This window comes from Nothobranchius furzeri, chromosome 4 (genome assembly GCF_043380555.1).
Source record: "Nothobranchius furzeri strain GRZ-AD chromosome 4, NfurGRZ-RIMD1, whole genome shotgun sequence".
Lineage (NCBI taxonomy): Eukaryota > Metazoa > Chordata > Actinopteri > Cyprinodontiformes > Nothobranchiidae > Nothobranchius > Nothobranchius furzeri.
This window is the reverse complement of record NC_091744.1, coordinates 79,234,476-79,247,460: the sequence shown is the minus strand read 5'-3', so window position 1 is coordinate 79,247,460 and position 12,985 is coordinate 79,234,476. Positions and strand designations below refer to the sequence as shown.

Genomic DNA, 12,985 nt, shown 5'->3' with positions numbered 1-12,985 from the left:
CTAAACCTTTAAGTACAAAAGCTAAAAAAAAAGTTTCAAGTGAGAAGGGTTCTGGTGGCGTAGTGGGATTGTTTGTGTTCGTACGTCGCCAGCAGGGCATCAACTGGTTCAAATCCTGCTTGTGACTGGTACCTGGATCATTGCGACTACTCTTGAACTGGGCTAAGTTATTTGGTCAACAAACATCTGTTATAAGTAACAAAACTAGAAATGCTACTTGGCCTACTAACTTAGTCATTTGACTTAATAATTGGTTGATCACTTAAGTAACTTGGCCAAAGTAACCAGGGCATTTAGATAGGGCTGTCGCGGTTGAGGAATTCCCCCTGCGGTGATTCAGGGTGGCTTAATATTGCGGTGTGCGATATTATTGCAGCCCTTTTTTATTGCAGTACTATCTAAACATAATGTTTACACATTTAAAAAAGGTTAAAAATTGCCGTGCCTTCTTTTATAACACTTAACTGAATGCAGATCAAAGGGCAGTAAGAACACAGATCGCAGTAACGTTTGTTTCTCCGACAGTCGGAGTCCGACTGAACTTAAAAACAACAAAATTCAGGAGAAGGTTAAACTTTTAAATGGAAATTTGGCTGCAGCATCTAACAAATAAGAAACAAGTCCCCATTTTGTTTAGTTGTTTAAAATCAAGCATAAAAAATTACATGTACCGGGCGCGCGCGCGCCGGGGGGCGGGCGCACTATCATTTCACTTTCACACACACGAATGACGGTGATTTATAGCTCGGTCACGTCCTTGTTACCTACAAGGAAAACCAGCATGTTAACTACGGTTTGAGAGAGGATCCGAGAGGGGTGGCAACATTTCCAGCAACACTGAAAACCCTCTCGGATGGTGCGCTCGTTGCACTAACGCACACGTACTTGCGTGTGACAGGCGAGCAAAGGGAATCTCTCCCGGTTGTTGCCCCACCATGTCAGGGGGGTTTCTTTAGGGTGGGTGCATTCCTCCTGCAGAGCTCCAGCTCGGCTCAAACTCTCTTCGGGACGGTTGCAGAAGCAGTGCTTGTCCGGGACTTCAGCAGGTCTCCGAGCGTTTATTATTATTATTTTTGCTGCTGGTTGCAGCTCTGTCTCGGCGAAGGACCCTGGCTGCGCAGCAGCTGACGTACTGATAACGAAAGTGCTCCCAAAGGAGCGAAGTAACGTTTCGTTTTGATACCAGTGCAGCCATCCTTCTCAACATGCATCATTGAGTTGAACCAAGTTCAGTAATCGCGGTGGCCCATGATGCAGCGCGGTGGGCTTCTTCATATTGCGATATTTCATTTTTGCGGTTACCACGACAGCTCTAAATTTAGAGTTAATAACTTTGGCCAACTTCCATAGACAGACCAGTAACTATGTTGGCTAATTGGCCATTTTGCTAAGCTTAATAACTTAGCTCAGTGGCCTAGTGGTAGAGTGTCCACCTTGAGACTGGGAGATCAGGGTTCGATTCCTGGTTGGGTCATACCAAAGACTTTGAAAAAATGGGACCCAATGCCTCCCTGCTTGACACTCAGCATTAAGGGGTTAAACCACCAAATGGTTCCCGAGCGCGGCTGTGTCTGCAGCTCACCGCTCCCCCAGGGGGTGGGTCAAATGCGGAGAACAAATTTTGCACACACTGATGCTGATGGGACTTTGACTTTGGCCTAGCTACTTAAATGAGTCAACTTCTCTGCAATATTCCAGCTTGGCACCATTCCAATCTGCATAACCACTCATTTTTACTTCTCAGAAACTCAGGGAGAGAACCAGGCCCCTCCCCGACCCCCTTAAGAGTAGTCACAATGATCCAGGTACCTGCAATCACAAGTGGGAATTGATCCAGTTGCTGCACCACTGGTCACTTACAATTACCACTACGCAACCAGTACTCCTCACTAGGGCTGAAACAAATCAAATGACTCAAAGTGGTAATCTAGGTGCTGTGGAGGAAAATAGAGAAACAAGCAAAAACAAAAACCATTGTAAAACAAGCAGTCCAGAGTTTGGCATCACGAGTCTATGAGCAGAATTGCTAATGCTAAGCTAGTGGGTAGCATTCTCACGAGCATGTGTGGTTCTGAAAAATGTGGGGGTTGTGAACGACTAAACTCTACAAGCGGAAGAAAAATCCCCACCATTCTGTTTATTTGTGGATGTCTGCAGCGGCTGTGTCCCACGCCGCTGCAGACATTGCCACGGACCTGCTCCATCCACAGCAATTCTGTGGAAAGCCGTTATAGCATGTAATTCACAAACGCTTTTACATTTTAATAATTTAGACTACATTATGTTGCCATCCCGGACATAATAAAATATACCACAAGTAAATTGTTCCCAGTAGAAATTAAATGTTTTAGCATTTCCAGTAGCTTACTACTGAACATGTTATTGAAATAAATAAATTATACTGATTATATGCAAATATATTTAGATACGTTATTCTGACTAGCATGAGGTTAATACAAACCTAAAATGTGAATGAAATGTAAGTCAAATGTTGTTCCATAAAATATCTTTTAACTATAAATATCAGCTGGGAAAGAGGAACCTAGACACCAATTTCATATATATTATTGAGTCTTTTGTAATTTTGCTGTTTTATGTTCATATTTTTAGCAGCAGACCAAAGTCTTGTTTCATTAGAAACGTCGTCAAATAGAATACTCAAGTAATCAATGGAGGGTTCGATAGAATACTCGAATACTAAAATATTCGATAGATGCAACCCTCCTCTTCACTCTTGAACATCTTCTGGTGGAATAGTCCAACTAATTGTTTTAAGCTTTTGTTCCAAAAAGTTAATTCATCTTAAGATACAATTCATGTCCTGCAAGCTACACCAGTACCACGCTAGCCTGGCCTGCCAGACTCCTCAGTTTAATTATGCACAGAGAAAGGGACTGGGAACTCTCCTATTCAAATAACCCCGCCCCCTGAGAATTTTAACCGAGCCAATCAGCGCTGAGTAGCGTACGTCACACTAGGTCTGCTCAATTAATCGAATTTTAATCACAATTACGATGTGAGTTTTGAACGATTATAAAAACAAAACAAGCCGATGATTTGCTCCTCCCACTTGCGCTGCCCTGAGTTGCAAATGAAGCGCTCCTCCCCCAGTGTTGCCAATTTAGCGACTTTGACGCTGTTTCGAACAGCTTTTCAGACCCCCTTCTTGACTTTTTAAATCTTAAAAGTACCTAGTGAACACCTCAGAAACAACCTGGTAACCCTTAAGCTACTTTCTGGATAACTGTCGTTGACATTTCCTGCAGGTTAGCTAAACACTCCGCCTGCGCTCCGGACAGTTCTTCAGGACATTAGGAAAGGGAATGATGTGGTGATGTGTCAGTCGCTAAAGAAACGGCTCTCGGAGCCGGCTCCCTGTTGGATTAACCAGAATGAGTGAGACACACACCGTACCTGCGGGCTCCTGAGCCGCTAAAAACGGCTAAATGTGCGCGTGCGGCATGCTAAACACACGTGCAGCTTGCCCTGCTGTGAGACCGGGTTAGGGGGCGGGGGGTGCAGCTGTGGTTGGGACAATTATTACATTAACTGATGGGCCTGTAAATAAATAGTTTATAAATAAGGTAGAAATAACTTCCTCACGCTAATGACTAATAATCTGAGGACACGGTGCTAGTGCACTCTCCTACAGCACCTTGACACGACTCAATAAATGTTATGCAACATTTTGTGAACATCAATTTATTTGTTATAAATGCCACTGTATAATTCTTGCTGCCAGTATTTGCAAGATATTGGTATTTGGGTCTGTACTGGTTAGACTTAAATGAGTTAAACCAAGGTCTACAGCCCGTGGGTCATAAACTATGAGCTATAAGTATATTGGTCTTTTTATACTGAGAATCAGGAGTTATTTTAGTGATCATCTTGTTTCTTATTTATTTTTGTCCTGATTGTGCCCTGAGCAATTTTGTGACTGAATAAAAACAAATAAAATCAACATAAATTGAAAAATCGTCCTAAATAACCGAGATCTAAATTTCAGTCACCATAATCGTGATTATTGTTTTTGCCATAATCGAGCAGCCCTACATCACACACCACAACGCCGAGTTTGTCGACCATGGCGACTGAAGCCGAGTTCGCTACAGCCTTTCCTTTGTTGGGAAAATGACTTGGGCGATGGTGGCCATGTTTTTCCTTACAGCCTTTCGTGTTGTGAAGAATTCAAATAAAGTCTAAAATGAAGTTATTGTCCTGGTATTGAAGCATGAACCTTCAACACACCAACCTAACGCCTTCCAGAGTGTGCTACAAAAGCAGACAACACAAATGTACGTCTAAAATAAACTGATCTTGCAGGAATTAAACCCTGAACGTTCCATATTCCAACCCAATACCTTACAGCCTGAGCTACCAGACCAATTCAGAGGTTTGAGGTGACCTGAAATTAGAAGATTCTGAACTAAAAGTATTTGTCTTGAGCTCTGAGCTGCTTCAGCATCCAGATCTCACTCTCTCATGCTTTACTGGTAAAATGTATGTAAACGCTTAGCAATAGAAAGATTTGTATAAACTGAATATAAACTTCAGTTAAAAACACTTCAACTAACCTTTTACGTTGATGACTTGGGGTTTGGATTATTCCACTTCAAGGCTGAATAATAAAACTAATGAATTTGGTTTTGTAATGACAGTTAATTGACATTTAATTAAGGACCGTAAGACATTAAGATTGCATATCGAGTATGAAATCCATCTTATAGATCACTGAGTTATTTAATCAGAAGGAACTTTTTAATGCAGGGATCAGATAACACTTTGTATTAACTGAGAGACAAGAGAAGAGAGAGTGTCCTTCAAACGTTTAAGATGATTTATTACTAAATAATTTTAAACAATTTAACAAGACTAACTCTACTAATGATGGATGTTCTGTTTGAATGAGGTGTGAGATGGATGGTATGTGTAAATGAGTGTTATTCAGAACTCTCGTATCCGGAGAGGCAAGTCTGAGTGGGATGATGTTTTGCTTCTAACTGATCAGAGTTTGACCGGAGTAGTCATAAACACACGAGACGCCATATTGTCGCATCCACACATACCCTTAGAATGAGACCTCCTTCACGGATCCAGAATGTCAGGTCCACAGACCCTCCTTTTGGTACTGGAGCCAGTAGTACAGCGTCACAGCACGACAAACTAGTCCTTGGATTGTCTCCAGGCAAAAAGCGACAAGTGGTTCACAGCGTCAAAAGGTGACCCTCCTCGGGACAGTGAGTTCAGCTTTTATTCTGAAAGGAACCGTTGCTTGGTTGGTAAAAAGATTTTTCCAGCTTGTTTGTTCTCAGCTTAAAAAGGGAAGTCCGGATGGCCGGTCCGATTACTTCGCTTAGCATGCGGTGAACTCTGTGAGATCTTGAGGACTGAACTTAAGATGGCGTTGGAACTGGTTTTATTAATCTGGATGTTTTGATTCCTGGTCGAATCAAAGCTAGCAGATTTATAAACGCCACAGAGACTATGCCACGCTTCAGACTAGGAAGGTTCTGATTAGATCAGCGATTGTTTACCTTACGCGTGTCAGTGTGTCTAGTGGACTAGATTAAGTCATTTACTTATTAAAACATATTAATCATGACATTGTGATTTTACAGATAGGTCACATTGTATTATTGACTAACAGTTGTTTTGATTAGCTTTAGAGTTCTTTGATTTAATGAAAGAAAAGAGACTTTTAATCTTCTTTCTTCTTTTGCTGGAAAGTAAACAGTTTAGAAGCAAATGCATGACCTTGAGGCTGTCTCATGTAGGGCTGCAACAACGAATCGATAAATTCGATGAAAATCGATTACTAAAAGCGTTGGCAACGAATTGCGTCATCGATTCGTTGTGTCGCACAACTCTTCCAAAAGCGCGCCCCCCCCTTCCCGCCCGCCGTTGCGCGCAGACAGATCAGCGCGAGGGAGAACCGGCAGTTGTTTGGAAGAGGAACATGGCAGAAGCAGTGAGAGTCAAAAAAGTAAAAACTTTTTAAGTTTGGGAGCATTTTCAGTTAAATCAGGCGAAGACATGCGTTACCTGCAACGTCTAGGTCAGACTTAGCATGGCACGGGATGATGCAGCGTCTTAAACGCAAGCATGTCGGGATCATCAGCGAGGAAGGAGAGAAATCTGTGTCCGGGTAAATTAAAAACTTTTCAAAAGTGATTCATCCAAGTCCCGGATTATTACACAGGCTAGACATGCCCTAAGCTCGTAAAAAAAAAAGAGTCTAAAGTCGTGAGCGCGACGCTCATTAGATGAGCGGGGGGACTCGCGCTGCTGCGAACCGGTTCCGCCCAAGGCCGGATTAACTGGGCAATTGCCCAGGGCCCACGGACTCTAAAGGGCCAAGGGCACGAGCACAATACTGTATCTATAATTTCCCGCTTTATGAGGACTATGGTGACCGTACGTTCCGTTTTCCCCGGACGTGTCCACTTTTCACTCTCTGTCCGGCGCGTCCGGACTGCGGGTTCTTGTATTGATGAAAATGTCCGGCTTTTCATCCAGGAGCAGGGATCGAATTATGGGGGAGCTGTATATCCTACACATCCAGGGGAACCGGAAAAAAGTTTTCTATATTATATCATTTTTGGACTCTTTTGAGCAGAGAGCACAGAGAGCGGCACAGCGCGTTGTTGCGCAGCGATCCAGGCAGCTGCTTCCAGCGCACGGTCCATTCTCAAAGTGGCGCAACCAAAAAACTATAATTAGCACACGATCGTTCGTGTCTGCACATGTTCTCTATTTTCTGTCTTATTTGTGCCTGAAGCGCGCTACTGCGGAGCTCATCACCTGTGCTGCGGTGATTTCACCTCACTGACGCAGCATCGAAAACGCGCTCTGCGCTTTGCTGTCAGGAGATCCCTTTGATCTGCTCAGAAGTAACTGATGAGGTGAAAAAGTAAGAATCCAGGCAGCAGTTTTTCTGGAGAATTAAGAGGAGATGCAGGAAGATGAGAGACAGACAGGACAGGAAAATAGTTAAATAAAAACAAGAAAACAAAACAAATTGTTGAAAAGTAAAATGTAGATTTATCTCCACTACACGTTTTTACCTATAAAACAATAAGTTACACACATGTAATATTTATAAATTTGATACTATTCAGGTCACCTTCAACACTCAGTCACACACCCATGGCCGTTTCAAGACATTTTGGGGGCCAAGGCAAAATGCCCCCCCCCCCACCCCCCCATAACTGGGCTCCCCAGAAGCCTCAGTGTAATTCATACCCTCTCCAGTAGTGTTAGTTATATGGTGTTTATAAAGGCCCCTCAGACATTACTGACATGTTCTAATATTATCAGATGAAAAACTAAATTATCAGACATGCTGTCTCATCTGCTTCTTTTCTAAACTTGCTGAAAGTAACAAAACCATTTGAAAGCCACTATTTGTGGATTCTCTGAAAGTTTCCATGGAGTGTGGGACAACTTATTTTTTCAGTCATTTTTGGAAATAGTGATCAATTTTGATTAATTCAAAGCCTATGTTTAATTACATTTAAAAATTAGTTGTTTGACATCCCCAGTTATAATAAATGTCTACAGATGAGATCAAACAAAACAGATGAGAATTGCCCTTAAGCTGTTTAACTTGGACCAAGCATTTTAGGTCACAGATAGATGTAGCTTAGGGTCGCTGTCTATACACCTTATAAGATAATTTAGGTGATGGCATGTTGTTTTTCTGCTATTGAACTGTTTTCTAATAATGTTGTGTTAAATAAAGTGAAGGAAGGAGAGAAATAACGTTTCCCTAGCAGTTTTTAAAAATTTCCCCATGTAATCCCAGGGGTGGACCTTTAAAGCGCCCGAGCGCCAATGGCGCTAAATTTTCTCGTCGGGCGATAAATACTTGACGACTTACCGCCCGCGTGGCGCCCAAGCCTTATTTGTCATTTACACACCGGCTTTCACCTACATCATGGCCCCGCCCTAGGAAGCCGCCGTTTTCGTTTCGCGCGCGTGAACCTGCGCGCCTCTAGCCACGTACTGCACTTGTACGATTCGTGCACGTACTGCACATTCTAGTTATAGTCACGTGAACTATAAGTTCACTGTTAAAGACGAAGTGGAACCACGCTAGAAACACACAAGCACGCAGGGAGATCGCGCCACCACAGGGATGGGATTTCTTGATGAAATCTCCGGCAAAACACTTTAAAACTGGTGATGAGAAGCGAGACAGTTCGAAACGGTATGAAGCAGAGAAGCGTGTGCGTAGGTGGAACGACTTGGTGGTTTAAAGAAGACGGGAGGCGCAGAGAATGGCCGTGTTCGAGTTGAGCAGCGCATCGCCTGGAAAACAGGCGAGAGAAGACGGAAGCAGCGGGGGGAGTGGCTGAAAGCCGGCGTTTCGCCGGGGACACACCGGCCGCGGAAGCGCCCGAAGCCCCGAGAAGCGAATTGCTCACAAAATCCGGCCGCTGCTCAGTTCAGATCAGACGCGCCCCATTCGAGGCGCGCCTCGGCTCAGCTGTAGTTTTTCTTTTAACTACCTGTCCTCCATTTCCTCTCTATCTTTTCCTCTGTGTGTGTGTGTGTGTGTGTGTGTGTGTGTGTGTGTGTGTGTGTGTGTGTGTGTGTGTGTGTGTGTGTGTGTGAGAGAGAGAGAGAGAGAGAGAGAGAGAGAGAGAGAGAGAGAGAGAGAGAGAGAGAGAGAGAGAGAGAGAGAGAGAGAGAGAGAGAGAGAGAGAGAGAGAGAGAGAGAGAGAGAGAGAGAGAGAGAGAGAGAGAGAGAGAGAGAGAGAGAGAGAGAGAGAGAGAGAGAGAGAGAGAGAGAGAGAGAGAGAGAGAGAGAGAGAGAGAGAGAGAGAGAGAGAGAGAGAGAGAGAGAGAGAGAGAGAGAGAGAGAGAGAGAGAGAGAGAGAGAGAGAGAGAGAGAGAGAGAGAGAGAGAGAGAGAGAGAGAGAGAGAGAGAGAGAGAGAGAGAGAGAGAGAGAGAGAGAGAGACAGAGAGACAGAGAGACAGAGAGAGAGAGACTATGGTGTGAACCAGTTGTTTCTGCCAGTTGAATCTCTTGGATTTTCCTGCATGTGTAGCTCGGGGGTGACGGTGGTTGAAGATATCGCGTTAGCGTTCACACTTGTTCAATTTTAATTCTGGTGCCTGTTAGCAGCTGAAACATGCTCATGTGCTTGTGGATACCATATATTGTTTATGAAAACATGACTGTAATAAGTGAAGGTTAGCAGCTGCAGCTTCAATGTGCTCATAAACGTGACAAAAGAAAAAACACATTTCTCTTTATGGCCTATATTGTTGTCATCATCAACGTAACATGATTTACAGAATACATGTGAACAACTAACATTTCATGTTCTACCACCGGATGTTTGGATCAAAATATGAACCAATCAGATCTTAGATCAGGTGAGAGCCAGGCGTTTCCCGTCATCCTCTAGGTTTTGCAGCCGGTGGAGAGCAACTGCAGCGCCTTGCTCCAAAATTTGCGGCCGCCTTGATCTCACGAGGTTATCGTTGTCTACGTATGCATGACGTCAGAGCAAGTCGGCGTCAATTCGGACACAAATCTAACCGGCATGCACTGCTCGCCGATCACTGCTGGTCTAATCTGCGCAGAAGTGGCTCATCTCGAACACAGCCAATGGCTCGAGTACAGCAAAGCGGAGTTGGTGATGTACTGCGTTGTATGCCAGAAGTATGCAACGACAAAATCAAGTTTTGTTGAGGGAACAAACAAATTCAAACTTGAATACGTTATTATGTTTGTGAATGTGTACAAAATAAAGGTTTATTACATTTAAAATGGTTCAGTTGTTATTTTGACTCGTTTTGGCAGCTGACCAGCGGGGCCGGTAGATTCTTGGCGGGGCCGGTAAATATTCAGAGTTACCGGCCCGGCTGGCCAGTTGGTTTTGAAGTTAATGTCCACCCCTGAATCCGATTAATCGATTAATCGTGTCGAGACCCCATCCGATTAATCGATTATCCAAATAATCGTTTGTTGCAGCCCTAGTCTCATGCACTCGGGCGCTCTGTCAGAGGCAACTGTGGAAAGAGGTTAAATCCTTGGTGGAAACAGTTCTTTTATCAAGTTTGTTATTATCCAGCTAAGTTTCCTTTTAACTTTAACTCCTCTTGCCTGAGAAGGAGAGACTTTAGTGAAAAATGTTATGCAGCTTCTCCATCTTGTTTTGCACGGGTGCACTAGAGGGCTGACACAGACAAGCCTAATGCATAGAGACATACAACCATGCGCGCTCACATTTATGGCCCAATAAACCTGACATGCCGGAGAAAACCAGTGCAGAAGCAGAAATCCTGTGAAAACTCAGAATGCTGCAGACAGGACGATGCAGCAAAGCATAAGAAAGGAGGTTTCTTATCACTAATTTAATATTACCTAAACAACATCAGTTTTAACTGAACGTAGACAAACAGGACGTAAAGATTTCCTCTAGTCTGCAGCCAAGTGTTGGCTCATTCTCCATGTTCTCATTCAGCAACCCTTTTGCCAGTTTATAAGTACCTGATTTTGAAATTGTCAAGCAGCTCTGGTGACAGCTTTAGCAGCCATGAGAGTAATTAAAAGAATCAGTGTGCCAGCTTTTACCTCCGTATGAAAAACAACTTCTATCTTCCTGCAGGTTTTCTCATTGCTGATCGTTGGAATCGGGGTGTATGCTAAAGTCCAAAAAGCTACAGGTACTTACATGCTCCCCATCAGGAAAATCATTTAGAATACTATTCATTTGTATTACAGCAAAATAAAGAATTTCTGTTTATTACACAGGGGGTTTAGCTCTTATTTTCACAGTGAATAATATAGCTGTAGTCTCATGCAGGTGTTTTTGGGTCGTCTCATTTCTCATTTTTAATTTCCTGATATATGGAGTTTATGGATGAACAATTCAATTCAATTGAATTCAATTCAATTTTATTTATATAGCGCCAAATCACAACAAGAGTCGTCTCAAGGCACTTCACATAATAAACATTCCAATTCAGGTCAGTTCATTAAGCCAATCAGAAATAATGTTTCCTATATAAGGAACCCAGCAAATTGCATCAAGTCACTGACTAGTGTCAGTGACTATACAGCAATCCTCATACTAAGCAAGCATATAGCGACAGTGGAGAGGAAAACTCCCTTTTAACAGGAAGAAACCTCCAGAGGATCCTGGCTCAGTATAAGCAGTCATCCTCCACGACTCACTGGGGATCGAGAAGACAGAGCAGACACACACACACACACACACACACACACACAAAGACAAAGTAATGTGTCTATAGTTATATTGTGATTTCTTAGTAAATATTGTATTTGGTGAAAGATAAACTTTATTGTATTTATCCTAGTGGATCTATAATTAAACGGATGAACTAGTAGTAGCACATCCAACGTCAAGGAAAGCAAAAAGTTATTATCAGGAGAGGGAGAATGTTTTAGTGGTTAGCTGCAGTGTGCTAGATGATGAACAGAAGAGATTACCCTGGGACTAATCCCACTGATGGTAACTCTGCATTGTGCATAATCCTTTGAAATCCAATCATCATTGGTGGTTTTAAACTGTCAAGAGTGGGAGACGAGGCAACATGTGTAAACGCTGTCCTGGATGTGAAATGAGGGTAGAGAACTGGACCAGGAAGTAAAGGTGTGAATAAAGGACAGCACTAGAACCTTTTTTTCTTTTCTATTTTTCTGCCAGACACCGTGCGGGACACGTTCCTGATCGACCCAGCCGTCATCCTAATTGTGGTGGGGGTGGTCATGTTCTTCATCACTTTCTGCGGCTGCATCGGCGCCCTCAGAGAGAACATTCACCTCCTCAAGACAGTAATCGCCCAAACACACACATTAGGAACACGGGCTGCGTTTGGTGGCTAACATTACTCTAAAATAATTCTTCAAAAATAATTCTTCAAATCTGTCACTTGTCAGTAACTTTTCCTTCTGTTTAGTTTTCCTTCTGCCTGACGCTCGTCTTCCTCACTCAGCTGGCTATAGCAGTCCTCGGTTTCTTTTACTCTGATCAGGTACCGACACTCTTTAGGGGTATTTCTGTCTTCCAGCTGACTCCTTCTGTAATACGAGGCCACTTAGCGCCCAATGCTCTTTACAACCGCACCACTATCAGCTGCCATTGATTTAGTGTGGTCTTTCACAGTTTTTAGACCCTCTGCACATTTAAAAACTACACAACTTAATAAGGCAGGCATCCGAACTCACCGATTGACTCCCCCAAGCCCTTCAGGGAAATGTCTTGAAAACATTCGCTGCAAAGCAAACATGGAAACTAAACAGAAAGATATATACAACACTTCCCAGGGGAAATAACAAGGTTGTGCAAATTATTTATAAAATTTGAAATGCCAATTTTGTATTTGTTTTGTTGACTGACAAAAATGTTATTGTTGACTTTGATTTTTGCTCTTCTAGATACAAAAATCATACTTCTGATGCAATTTTCTGCAGCTTTTTCGGTTTTGTCTCAAAGTCACATCCAACCGCTCCACTTTTAACCTTTTGTAGACTATCCTCAAAAATTACAGACAAGCAGCATGTGGTTCATTTCTACGCATTGTTTTTTTTTTTGCATTTAAAATTATTCTAATAAATAATTATATAAAATAAAATATTAAATATCCTGATAGAGTATCACTGTTAGTAAACCTTCATTCTCGACTCGACCTTTATTCATGTAGCACTTTACAGACAAGAGCATGCCACCAAAGTGCTTCACAGGCTTCTAAACCTGCCGGTGTCGGTACGAGATCTGCTCAGGTGCAAGATCGGCTCGGGGTCCGTCGACTGCCGAAGACGTCAAAGTAGTTGATTGGCTGAACATGAACCTTACGGAATTACGTAATCACGTTACGTTGTTATCACGTTACGTTGGTCCAGGCAAATCTTTCTGTTGGAAAGATGGACAACTTTTACAAAGAAATCCATCATTACCTCTTTGAAAATACACTTTTAGCATAGAGCTGCATGTATATTAGGGCTGA

General features: G+C 42.9%; 2 protein-coding genes across 7 annotated transcripts in view; one reads left to right on the top strand and one right to left on the bottom strand.

Annotated features, from left to right (window-relative positions):
* ttc38 (tetratricopeptide repeat domain 38) overlaps positions 1 to 12,985 on the bottom strand; it is an 89,773-nt gene that overhangs the window by 45,217 nt on the left and 31,571 nt on the right. Inside the window, exon 15 of one of the 5 annotated variants that reach the window (XM_070550467.1) lies at positions 12,207 to 12,253. The exons of the other annotated variants lie outside the window; for them this stretch is intronic. The gene's annotated coding sequence lies outside the window, so the exon portion shown is untranslated. The remainder of the gene's footprint in view (positions 1 to 12,206; positions 12,254 to 12,985) is intronic. 5 annotated transcript variants of the gene reach the window in all.
* The window catches only part of tspan33b (tetraspanin 33b), a 64,503-nt gene that overhangs the window by 38,424 nt on the left and 13,094 nt on the right, over positions 1 to 12,985 (top strand). For both annotated transcript variants that reach the window (XM_054733675.2, XM_015964103.3), the window contains exons 2-4: positions 10,624 to 10,681; positions 11,686 to 11,813; positions 11,939 to 12,013. In XM_054733675.2, the coding sequence (XP_054589650.1) occupies positions 10,624 to 10,681; positions 11,686 to 11,813; positions 11,939 to 12,013 (261 nt within the window). The remainder of the gene's footprint in view (positions 1 to 10,623; positions 10,682 to 11,685; positions 11,814 to 11,938; positions 12,014 to 12,985) is intronic.